Source organism: Hemicordylus capensis, chromosome 8 (genome assembly GCF_027244095.1).
Source record: "Hemicordylus capensis ecotype Gifberg chromosome 8, rHemCap1.1.pri, whole genome shotgun sequence".
Lineage (NCBI taxonomy): Eukaryota > Metazoa > Chordata > Lepidosauria > Squamata > Cordylidae > Hemicordylus > Hemicordylus capensis.
Genome location: NC_069664.1, coordinates 30428612 through 30441376, shown reverse-complemented (window position 1 = coordinate 30441376; position 12765 = coordinate 30428612). Strand labels below are relative to the sequence as shown.

At 47.8% G+C, this 12765-nt stretch overlaps 1 protein-coding gene across 6 annotated transcripts in view; it reads right to left on the bottom strand.

The window, feature by feature from the left end:
• Positions 1 to 12765, bottom strand: part of NCAM1 (neural cell adhesion molecule 1) — a 206898-nt gene that overhangs the window by 55362 nt on the left and 138771 nt on the right. For 3 of the 6 annotated variants that reach the window (XM_053270205.1, XM_053270207.1, XM_053270210.1), the window contains exons 5-9: positions 11878 to 12015; positions 10416 to 10533; positions 9992 to 10161; positions 8743 to 8885; positions 265 to 294 (exon numbers count right to left, since the gene is read on the bottom strand). In XM_053270205.1, coding sequence (XP_053126180.1) covers positions 265 to 294; positions 8743 to 8885; positions 9992 to 10161; positions 10416 to 10533; positions 11878 to 12015 — 599 coding nt within the window. The remainder of the gene's footprint in view (positions 1 to 264; positions 295 to 8742; positions 8886 to 9991; positions 10162 to 10415; positions 10534 to 11877; positions 12016 to 12765) is intronic. The other 3 variants (XM_053270206.1, XM_053270209.1, XM_053270211.1) reach the window with 1 other exon arrangement.

The window sequence follows — 12765 nt, the reverse complement described above, 5'->3', positions numbered from 1 at the left end:
TTTCCCAAGTCACTTTGCTTGCTCATCCAAAGATGCACTACGGCACAGAGCGCCTTCTAGCACTACCACAGCAGAGAAAGCTTGATCTCATTATAGTATATATGTATATATAGTCAACATTAAAGCAGTTACATTATTAATACAGGATTTAGTTGGCTTGGTTATTGCTACAAGAAATGTGTTAATTTGCCACACTTACATATATTTATATATACATATAGACAAAGCTAGAGAAAACTGGCTATTTGTCTGGTAATCTTATACCTCTTGTTTCTCGGGCCGGGTCCATGAAGCCTGGAGAGAACAGATAGATAAAAACACAACACACAACACACACACACACACACACACACACACACAAGAAAAAAGCAGTAAATGTCTCAGAAGTTGTTGCTTCCCCCCTTCCAGATAATATGCTGAATGCGTCACACTTCATTCCGTGCACATGCAGACCCAAATTTAAGAAGCGGGGGAGTGGGGGTGTGTGGGAAATGAAGAGCAAGGGAACTGAGATGTGGTATCCATTCCCTGATATTCACATTTCCATCGACAGTCAAAAAAGTGTAACAAAAACCGACTGACCGAAAGCTAATGGTTGTGTGCACACCCTGTGCTTCTGCTTAGCAGCAAGGCAGCCCAACTTGCACATTCAACTCTGTCGTGCCATTTGGCCGCAAACATGCCTCCCCCCCAACCACCCACTGTCCAGCGGTAGTAAGTAACCCCTGCAGCAGCCTTGTAATGCAAAGATGCAGACAGAAAGCTTATTTTTCTACGCCACTGTCTGTCTGCAAAAAAGAACTAGCGATTTCTTAAATGCTTTGTCATGCATGTGTACAGGCATATTACTTTCCCCTTAATTTTTAGGGGCATGCCACTTAAGAAGCAAAAATGCTCACATCAGAGAAAAAGGTCCAGGAAAGAAATAGCAACAATAAATAAAGCCCATCTTGAACCTGTGAGGAGCCGGGCCCATTACCAGAGCCCTGTGAGTAATCTGGCCCTGCCGTCTTTCTGACTTGATCTGCTGCAACAAAAGGCACCCACCCACCATCACCTGGTAGTGATGCAGCATGGCCAGGTGGGTGCAAGATTTCGGGCGCAGTGAGCACTGCTGATGTCTGGATGGCAGCAGCTGACACAGAGACCAAAGGACATCAAACACAGAGATGGGACGTTCAGGAGATGAGGATGAACATGTGTGACTCTGGTTCCCAAAGCTCTGCCAGAGATGTCAGTGCCAGCAGTTGCAACAGTGACAGTGACCCATGCTTCCTATGAGCCCTTTGGGGACAGGGAGCCATTTTATTCATATCTATGAAAACCACTTTGGGAACTTTTGTTGAAAAGTGGTATATAAATATTCGTCATATATATTCATTATATATATATACACACATACACAGGGCACGAGAACGGCTCGACATTCAGAGCTGCTCAGTCACAAAGTTCTGCCCTTAGCTCTGACCCAGAGAGTGCCTGCAGGTATGAGAGAGCCAGTGAGTGCACAAGGTTCTTCCACCCATATGGATTTGCCCATTCGATCCAATTCAATAGAGGGACCCACTCTGTACATTAAGAGGAAGGCTGTTTCCCCCAGGAGATCTTAATGCAATTCTGAATGTTTTACATCTGTGGAGTTGGGGGTGTGTGTGTGTGTGTGTGTGTGTCTGTGTGTGCGCGCGCCTGACAATCAAGACTGGTAAGCTGGCAGAAGGAAGAGGACGCCTCCAGCTTCCATGTTGTTCTGACTTCTTCTATACAGCAACACAGAACTGGCAGCAACCATGAAGTTCATTCCAATGGCGGGCCTGGGACTACCAAAGTTTTTTTCACCAAGCTCTCCCAGCAACAAGCAGGAGAACCAAGAAGCTTCCAGAATTCTCCACCTGATGAGGTGCAGAGATTGCGAGCAACAAACCAGGAAGTTGCGAGTTCTGCAAGGAACTCCTAGGTGGGGTTACACAACCCAAATCAATCGCAGAATATGGGGAGAAGAATACTGACCTAACTTAAAAAGCTGTTTTAAAGATAATGAAGGACCAAATTCAATGATATCCGGGAGGGGGCCAGTCTGGACCCGGGTCACGGCACATGAAAGTGAAGACTTAACCCTCTGCTCCTGCACTGATTGCTCAGCTGAAATCCATCCCACCTCAGAACTTTTACTGGCTGCAAAGAGTGGGGTCCCCGCGAGCACAAATTGTGCCCGTCCATTATCAACTCTGTGGCAAAAAAGCATTGGGGCCTCAGGTTTGGATCAGGACTGTGACGTGAAGGCAATTCGTTCCTTTCCACCTGACCCTGATCCCCGTTCCCTCCCTGTGGGGATGCTTTTTGAGACACACAAAAATGTCAGGAGCTCCAAACACAGAAGTCCCACCTCCTGCTGAGTTCACTCCCAAAGTAATTGAAACAAAGCACTGTGAGCAACACAAAGCTCAGTCTTGTTATTCAAATGGTATCTAAGGGGACAATCATCCAAAATCCAGGTACTTCTGACAAGTTTTTAAAGAAAGAGAAAGCAAGAAAACACACTCTAAAGCACATCCACATTATTTTGGTGATGGAGTACAAATCGAGTCTGGAGAATTTGACACAAAGGTAACTGACTGCCAAGCCTGAAAATGATCTGTGGTTTAAACAAGTAACCTTGACAAGTTTGAGTTGTCAAACATGAGCAAAAGTGAAGGGAGGGAAGAAGAACTGTCTCATTGCCTGGAGGATTTCTGGGGAAGCAAAGGTGCTCCCCCTCTGCTACAAATCTCTCCCTGCATTTATGGGTTCTCTTTTTAATAGGGCTCTGGTCTGACAACAGGCATGCACAGCCCAGCGCTGGAGAGAAGCCCGAGGGCCAGGGCCTAATGACAGCCGACACTTCCAGGGCAAAAGCCACAACTGGGCGCTTTCCAGATGACACATTGTTCAGCAGTAAAATGCTTCGGCTCAGCAGGATTGTTTTGAAAACGTAAATAGCTTGCGCAACCCTCCTACAATGGGAAAATACAGCTGGGTTTTTTTGCGAAGCACATGCAACGTTGTAGGCCTAAAGTGCAAGGATAAAATCTGAAAGGCGGCATCGGAAATGTGAATGGCCCCTTGCTGACAGTGCAGGGACTGCGATGTTGAAACACAGGCAGTACGGAAGCACACTTAGTGGAGAGTAGTGACACTGTTGCAGCGTGTCATCTGGAAAGCGCCCAGCTCACCACCAAGAGTGGCAATGGCAGGACTTGTTCACATTGAGGCCCCGGCCACTTTGCTCCCTGCTGCCCTTCCATTCATTAGCCACACTTACTGCAGGACAAGGTTCAGCAGCAGAAGACTACAGGGCCAAACCCACCCCCTTAAGAGCATCCAATGTCCCCTCCCCAGCTGCCAAGACGCAGGCAAAAGGGAAGAGGCCGATGGGGGAAACAGCACTGGCTGGCAGTCCACTTTGCAGCTGCCTTCTGCTGAGTCAGACCTTTGATCCATCTAGCTCAACACTTTTTACATGGACTGGTAGCAGCTCTCCAGGATTCAGATAGAGAAGGGCGTTTCCCATCCATACCTGGAGATGCTATCAAGGATTGAACCTGGGACCTTCTGCATGCAAAGCAGATGCTCTACCACTTAGCTATGGCCTCATTCCCATTTCGGGTTCCTAATTCACACACCCTGCTTGAAAAGTTGCACACTCCAACCAAAGCTAACTTGAAAGCTAGTGCTGCCTCAGTAAAACAAAACTGGGTTAAATTCAAGTCCAGTATAGTGAATTGTTGGTCAGATCTTCCGATGCTTTTTGGTCTGGAAGTATCACACAACTTTTCAAGAAGAGTGTGGTGAATCAGTAAGCCAAGAGATCAAGCACTACCTGTGATTCAGCCCAAAAGATCCAGTGCAGTGATCCAAAGATCCAGCACTACAGGCAGGCAAAGATTCAGCACTACCTGTGATCAGAAAAAAAACCAAAAAACCCTCTTTGATGGAAAGTATTTTCAGCTATTCAGCATTGATTACTGGGGATGGTGGGCCTCAAAAGGCTGACAGGCAACCATATTCCTGGGGTTGCCTGTCAGGAGGTCAGGGAACCCATATTCCATACCCATATTCCTTCACAGCCAGGAGCTGTACCACTGCCAAGAGCAATCACCTGCTGAGGAGGCTCCAGCTCTGTATTTCCTGCATCAAGCAGGGGGTTGGATTAGATGGCCTCCAAGACACCCTCTCCGTGCTTCAAAATACTTTCTCATCAAAAAGCTTCAGAAACACACCTCAGATCAACAACTTGGCACATCTGACTAGGATTTAACCCAGTTTCATTTCACTGAGGCAGCACCTGGTTTCAATGTGGACCATGCTCTACTGTGTGTACAGTATGTCTGATTTTCTCAGGTGTGAGAGCAGCAGCATTATGGTCAGAAACAAAAGAACCACTGAGAGAGGTCAGACCAAAGGATGCATCTAGCCAGCCGTGGTCAGAAAAATTCCTTATGGAAGTTCACAGTGCAAAGGTGGTGATGGTTCACACCTGCTGCTAATCCCCACCATTTGGTCATGAGAGAGGTACCATCGTGGAAAAATGGAGGTTGCAAGTTTGCCGATCATGACAGATTGACCCCCACCCCCACCCCTCTAGTATTCTAACCTTTAAAAAAAATACAAAAAGTTACTATTATGGTGGCTATCGACATTCAACATGGATGTTTTGGAAAGACCACTAATTGCCATTTGGCTTTACTCCACTGGTAATTGTTTGCTGTGGAACACGGACTTTTAGTTTGCATTAACAACAGTCAAATCACAGCCTAATACATAGACAAGACACCCTGCAAAACAACAAGGCCTCTGGCCTACACATCAGGCACCCAGCAGCAGCAGCTCTGAATCTTTGCCTTTCCCTCCTGTCAACATAAGAAACTATCCAGAAAGGAGCCTTCATAGTTCCTAAATACAGATTGTCCAACAGGTGAGAGTATCAAAAATAGTTAGCAGTTTTACAGCTGAGCTTCTTAAAAAGCAGAGAGGGTTATTGGGGTGGGGTTAGGGGTCTCTTAATGGTCACCACCAGCTTTTAGCAGATTTGGGAGGAATTCACATGTTACATTTGAACATGGAAAATGACACCCATAGTTGATTTCACCTTGCCTTTTCCACTCATATTTTTTGTGAACTCACCGCTGAATTGGAAAGATTTCCTTTCCCTTGACATTGTAACCATCAGCTGTCATGCTGTGGGAGTGTATTCACAAAAATATTCATGGTGTGAAAATGATGCAGTCAAACTACCTCGCGGTAATTCTGCCATGCCCAAGCAGAAGAACTCCTACCTGTCCCCACCATTGGTACAGTAATTGCACTTGTCACCATCACTTATTAGCTTTTCCTTCACTTGGGATCTCTCCCAAGAGGAGCAGCCATCAGTGGGGACCAAGTTATAATGCAATGGGATTAATCACCATGTGAACGGGCTGGAGACACCCTGTGCTATCAGGCCAATTTAAAACAAGCACATTTGGGGTCATTTTAAAGCCATTAGACATGGGCCTTTCCTGGATCAGACCACCCTTGTTCTGCAAGAGTCATTCCTTTTGAGAGATCAAGGTTTCTTTTGCTTCTAAGAGGAGTGGCCCAGTTCGTACCATCAGGTTTTCATCAGCAGGATGATGCATTGCAAATTCACAGATCGAGGACAATTACATGATGAAGGACAAACTTACAACTACAAGACACCCCTTCTTAGGTCTCCCTCCCTCTGCAAAACCAGAATGCTGGTTCATCTAATGAAACTGATTGGCAGAAGAGTCAGAACAGACAAAAGGAAGGACTTCTTTACAGAGTGCAGAATTTATAGTCAAGACACAATGCTGCCTCTAATTTAGGTGGCCTTAGGGGATCCAATAGAGTTGTGGAGGCTATCCATGGCTGCAAGTCATGATGGCTATAAGTTATCTCCAGCTTCAGAGGCAGGATGCCTCTGAATGCCAGTTGCTGAGAAGCAGCAGGGGGGAAAGACTATCTACCTACAAGCTTTGCTTGTGGGCTTCCCGGAGGCATCAGGTTGGCCTTTGCAGATGATCCAGCAGAGCGGTTCTTATGAGCTTCTTTAAACTCTAAGCCAGGGGCTCTCAAATTCGGGTCCCCAGGTGATGTGACTACAACTCTCAACATCCCTAGCCACAAGGCTGAAGGTCACCAGTTTGAGAACTCCTGCTTTGTGCAATCTAAGACTATCAGAAGAACCCTGCTGGATCAGACCAAAAGGCCATCAAATACATCATCCAGAGGCCAACCAGATGCCTCTGGGAAGACCACAAACAGGACATGATGTAATGAGCTATGTTACCCGTCCCCAACCAGAGGTACACTGTCCTTAACCATTCTGTTGCTGTTCTGTATGTTCTGACCAGAATCCCCTTCTTTTTTCAAACTGAGTCACAACTAATGGAAGGATCCAGGATTTTTCTTGAACACAGGATGAGCTGAGAAGCTTCACTTGATCTTGCAGTGATACAAAAAAGAGCAGTGGGCTCCTGTTCTGCCTTCAGCAGCCTATGCATGGGAATGGTGCACCAATAGTCTGAGGCCAGCTGTATGGGATTCCGGGCCACATTTAACTGGGGACATCATGGTGACTTCAAAACTGCTAATTATTTTTGCCATTCCGAACAAAAAAAATGGTTTTGATATGTGGTCAACAACAGTTAACAAGCGAACACAAAGGCAGCTGAAGCTTTTGTGCCTGGAGTTACATGCAGCATGAGTGGACAAGTGCAGGAGAGCAAGAGCAAAATGAATTCGCAGCCCCATTTAGGTCCACAAGATCTTTTAGGCTGCAGATGCACCTCTCCTCACAACCCAGTCCTTGCCCCCCTCTCCTCCTCTGGCAACCCCTGCTTTGGTAGTTACTGTAATGAGGATGCACACTGGAACCAGAGACCAACATCTGTGCTACTGTTTTGGAGCCAAAGGATGGAGACATTCCCCTTGGAATGGGCCCCTTGCATCTTCTGTGACCAAAAGGGCAGGAACAAAACACACCCACCCAAAGGCCTGCGGATCCAATGTAATTCTAGAGCTACTGAGGCTTATTGGAAGGGCTGGAAGGTATATGCCTGCAAATAAATAGCTACCCACCTGTGCAAGTGTGGGAAGGATCACTTCCAGGCAAGCAGGCAGAGAAGCCTTCTCACCTGGTCAGCAGGCAGAGGGAGTTGGTTCTGTCTGCAGATGCTAGGACTAGAACTAGGAACCTGTGGTTCTGTGTATGTCTGACCTGTGTGATGAGCCAGAATGGCTACAGGTTAGAGCATCTCTTTAGGCCAGGAGTTCTCAAATGTGGGTCCCAGGTATTGCTGGACTACACTCCCATCTTTCTCTTCAGCAGAAGGGGATGATGGGAGTTGTACTCCAAAAACATCTGGGGATCCACGTTTGAGAACCTCTGCTGTGGGGCATGAATTGCTACCTGCAGAACTCCAAAGCAGAGGACACAAATCATAGAGCACCTCAACATGCTTAAGCCCCATTGAAATAAATAGGACTAGAGTTCTTCCATGACATGCTTATGTCTTAATCATCACTATGGGTCGGTCCCAACATTAAACTCCCCACAGAGAGCCAAAGAAAACAGCTTCAGGCCATCCAGGGTGAGCACATGGAACAACGTCTGTAAAGCCTGGAGCACTTTACAAGTGGACCACATCCGGCAGGTAAGCTGCTCACATCTAGAGCAACTGACCAAACTGCTCGGACCTGGAAAGTTTCCATGAGGAAAGCAGTGCTGGACATTCCTGCCTATGCAGATATAACTATGAGGCTCTAGAGGTAGAGACTGCAACTGAAACTCCACCAGTGTCAATGGGGATGTCACTGCTAAGCTTTGGATACCAACTGGAGGACAGGTCCAGCAATGGCTACTAGTCTGGTGTCTATAGGCCACCTCCAGCCTGAGGCAAGATGCCACTAAATCCCAGTTGCAGGGGAGCAACAGCAGAGGAGAGGGCATGCCCTCACCCACCTCTTGTCTGTGGGCTTCCCAGAGGCATCTGGTAGGCCACAGTGTGAAACAGGAGGCTGGGCCTGATCCAGCAGGGCTATTCTTATGTTCTTAGCTGGTTATCCCACAAGTGCTTTCTGTGGCATTGTGGGTATAGGGTGGGGTTTAGAGACTAAGGGTGCAAGCTGGGGATGCTCCCGTTTGTGGCTAGGTTGAGAGTGGAACTCGCTTGCTGGCTTTAGGCAAATCACTCCACAACTTAACTTGCAAGTCAAAGGCAATAATATTGGCCTTCCTTAGAGGGCTCTTGTGAAGATGACTGGGGTAATCTATGTGAAGCACTTTGAACACTCACAAAGCACTGTCTAAAAGCTGGGGCCAAAGATGTGGTGGTCTCAAGGGGGAGGAGTAGGCCCAAACTGCTGCCTCTATTTGCTTTTGGTTGCTGCTGCCTGCCTGCACTTTGTAGTGGCAGCTGCGACAGTAATGCTTCCCTCAGCAGCCACCAACTTCCCAATTTCCCCCCTGAGTGATGCTGCGTCATGATACAGTGTTGCACCGAGGGACATGGCCAAAAAGTGGCTGCCACCAAGGAAGTGGATCAGCCATACCAAGGATGACCAGCTGTGCTTGCCCATGGCCAGAAGAGCTGTGGTTTCAGTGTGCAGCCCTAGTCCAGCTGCAGAGGGGGGAGTCGAGGAGGTGCCAGACCCATCCTCGTCTGCAGTTGCATGGGGACTGGTCTTGAGGAGAGGCCGTACCTTCTCTTCATTGCTGATGTTCCGGGTAGAGGTCCTCCAAGTGATGGAGGGGATGGGATCCCCAGAGGCCTCGCAGGTCAGGGTGATGTGGTCATCCAGCTCCATCGCCGTGTTGTTCTCCACATAGGTGATTTTGGGTTTTGCTGAAGGGAGGAGACAAAACAAGAAAAAAACACCCCAAAGGTTTATTTGGCTCTTGCTGCAAACACCAACTACACCAAAAGCTATCGGGTGCAAACTCCAATAAAATGAATTATGTTCCCATTCAGAGATGAGTAAGCACACACACCCCACCCGCTCATCCTGAATTAACACAGCAACTATCTGAATTTTTGCCATCAAATCAAGAAGAATTCAGCTAATTTTCTGACCCAACCTGAGGCTCAAGAAATATCCCCACTGCTAGTCCTCCTGACCTCCTCTTGCCCTGTAGCTACCAGTCTGGCAGTGGAGGCGAAAGCGCCAGCAGCAGCACAGAAGGAAAAGAGTGGATTTTCCCCCTTTCCTCCCCTTCCTCCTGACATGCTCCAGACATGCAGAATACATTACTACTAGCTGACCTGGCGCAGGGCATCTGCGCCCCTAGTCCTCCCTGTCTCTCCTCCCTCCCTTCAGCCCCAGCCCGCTTTCTCTTCTCTCCCCACCCGCTGGCCTGGCTGATGCTTTCCCTCCCCGGCCAGCCCAGTGGGCGCTTTTCCTTGCTGCTGGCTGGCTGGCCTGGCGGCAGCTCTTTCCCTCACCACCAGCCAGCCCGGCAGATGCTTTCCCTCGCCGCCCGTGGCCGCCAGCAGCATACCCGTAGCTATCTGGCAGCTGCTTGCAAACTCTCGCAAAGGTTGCCACGCATAGGATTAGCCGTGGGTATGCCTTAGAGAATAAAATATATAGATTTCACATTATGAGTACATGCCAGGGTAGAATAGTGCAGTATTGTTATATTTTGTTAATTATTTTATTAAAATGAGTGCAGTTTAATTCCATAGTATCAAAAGCAAGACACCCCATGACCTCTAAAAATGCCCCTCAGCTTCTGAGAATTCACTTGGCATTGGCCGCAGCTCTTCAAGTCTCTCAGAAAAATGTTACATGAAAGCTGACTGGCCAAGTGCCAGGAAACTATGCTGGGGACAGTGGAAGCCATTTTCACCCTTACGTTGCCCACAGACTTCCAGGTCCAACGTCCAGCCATTAATCTGGGCTGAGGAAGAAAAAAGAGAAACGAGCTAACGGTTACAGAAGTTGAGCTTACCAAAGACTTTGAGGTGGATGGTGGCGTCGTGCTCCCCAGCCTTGTTCTCTGCTATGCAGACGTACTCCGCCTCGTCATTCTTCTCTACCTTGCGTATGGTCAGTTCTGAGCCATCGTAACTGAACCCATACTTCTCTTCATCCTCCCCTCGCTCAATCGATTCACCATCTCTGCAGGGAAGACCACATATGGACAAAGGAGGTAGGTTATTTCAACCATGGCACTCACCCAGTGGGCTGGCATTATCCTTTGCAAAGCTTCTCCTCTTAAAGGCTATGCAAAGAGAGCACAAGCTCTGAAGAGTTGCTCTCAGAAGTGAATGTGGATCAACCCTCCACCCTGGGGGGATGTCTGGTCTGCCCTCCGCTACAATCTGCTAGCGGGCACGAATAACGGGCACAAATGTGAGCACTGCACAGCTTACTTTGTCCAGCTGATGATTGGCTCTGGAAAGCCATCAGCGTCACACACCAGGGTGACTGACTGGCTGAGGTTTGCCGTGGCATTCAGAGTGCCCTGCCGGGAACGGACAGTAGGAGGCACTGGAAGAAGAAAGACACAGGGGAAAAATAGGCATTCTTCTGACAGGCAGGAAGGAGGGAGCAGTTAAAGAGGTGACCGCCAGGGCAGCTTGCAATCCAAAGGAAAGCAAGAAGGGCCATGACCCCATAGTAGAGCGTGCGCTTTGGATGCCGAAGGTCCCAGATTCAATTCCCAGCATCTCTACATAGCATAATCTCAGGTAAGAGGTAATAAGGATTGCACTCTCCTTAGACATTAGGAAGCCTCCACAAGTCAGAGCCACCAATCACTGGCTAAATTGACCAATGATCTGACTCAGCAGAAGGCAGCTTCATACGATTGTATCCTTACGTTTTGATATATTTCTCAATGTGTTTATCTGCAAAGTGAATAGAACATAGCCTTGTTGCAATATTCTGACTAAGGCAGCTCTTGCAAGTTTGGGGCAAGGACCGTTCCCTTGTCCAATACTCAAGTTCTGTGCTAGTATGGATGCTATGATAAAGCTTTAGTCTAATTATGCAAAGACACTTATGCAAATTAAAAAATGTGTCTAAAAAGTAAGCATACTGGTATTGGTGGGATTGGGTACTAAATCAACATATTAGGACCATTAATTCTGAGTGCTCGAGAACAGCCAAACTGCATCTTTGAGACACTCTGAATAAAGGTTTTGCTTCTAACCCTGCATGCTGCATTCATTGTACAGAACAAGGTTCAAAGGTCAAACCAGACTTTCTAGAAAGGGTAGCAGTACTATCCAAATAAAACCAATGGGCACCCACGCCCTTGCAAGGAGGCATGGTCCTACAAATGCAACATCATGGCCCACCAATTCCCATTTTTGCACGAGGTACCTAGCAAACAGCATCTATTCTTGGGGGTTGGTCCACAAAATATGCAAGTGTGTTTGGGGAGAAGGAAAGAAGAGCATGAAACCTGTAATGTGTAAAGATGGAAGACAGAGGTCAGTGTGACATCACTGTATACATGCAGCAAGACAAAATGCCAGCTTCGGTGACTCCTGGGACAGTGGCAGAGGCTTGCCCTCCCCTCCCCCTGACCACAAGATGGGACTGATGGTATTCTGGGAGAAGAAGGCAAGCGCAGCAGCAGTAGGGTATGTTTCTTCACACAATAATTGGCTGTCAACATCTTGTAAACACCACATCGATTTCATTAGTCTTCCTGTTTCTTCCACACAGCAATATGAAACCCAGCAAGTCCCAGGAGTCAGCTCAGAATGCAGAGTGGCTCACAGCATTTCCCTCTGAGCCGCTTGACTCTGCAATACTGGGATAATGTTGCATAAACTTGCCCTCCCCGCCTCTCACCCCACGAGCAGAGTTTCCATGCTCACTCACCATTGACAATCACCCGGATGTCTCTGAAGTCAACTTCTCCACGGGCCAAGATCCGCCCTTCACAGCGGTACATACCCTCATCTGTTTTCTTGATCCCTCTGATCTGTAGGTAGTTGTTGGACAGAACGACAAATCGCACTGAAAGAAAAAGAACAGGAGGGTTCACAGCAGCATGGATCACTTTGTAGAGCTGACCCTTATTTTGCTATCTTGGAGACTGAGCTTCTTTGAAAAGCACCTCTCAAAGTAACTTTTGCAATAAAATCAAACGGGACAAATTCAAGTGCAATGAAGCCCAGAACACCCTTAACAAGTCCAGCAAGCTAAGTTTTCATGATGGAGGGATTTAAAAAGGTTGTATTGAAGTATAAGTAGGGCTGAAATGAAAGTTCTCTGGAAAGTGAGGGGTGTGCGGGACTGGCATAGCTTGTCCTTTGGCTTCCCCTTTGCACTCACACTGCCAGTTTCAGTGGGGGAGTTTTGAGCTGGGCCTCCCGGGCTCTTCCTCCTACACCACTCTCTCCATCAGGAAGCTTGACTGACTCCCTCCATGTTTCATGGCAGTAATAAGGACATCGATTCAAAGCAGAGGTGCCCCAAAGTCCAGGCAGCCCTGGAGGCAGGAAAAGCACCACTGGTGTGGAACTTCACATCAACCCAGGACCTGTGAAGCTAGAGTCCTTGACCCTCAGAAGGCCTCTCGATCTCCAGCTCCCTCCCCCACCTGGTAAAGATGACAGTGCCCCAGGCAGAGCTAAGAGAGCAGTGACGGAATGCAATATTCCAGCATGAGGGCCGCCCTTTTAACTGTCTCCCTTTATCCAAGAGCAGACAGAGCTTGGAATGAGTAGCCAGGGCAAGAGAAGACAAAATAGTTCAGTCCAACTC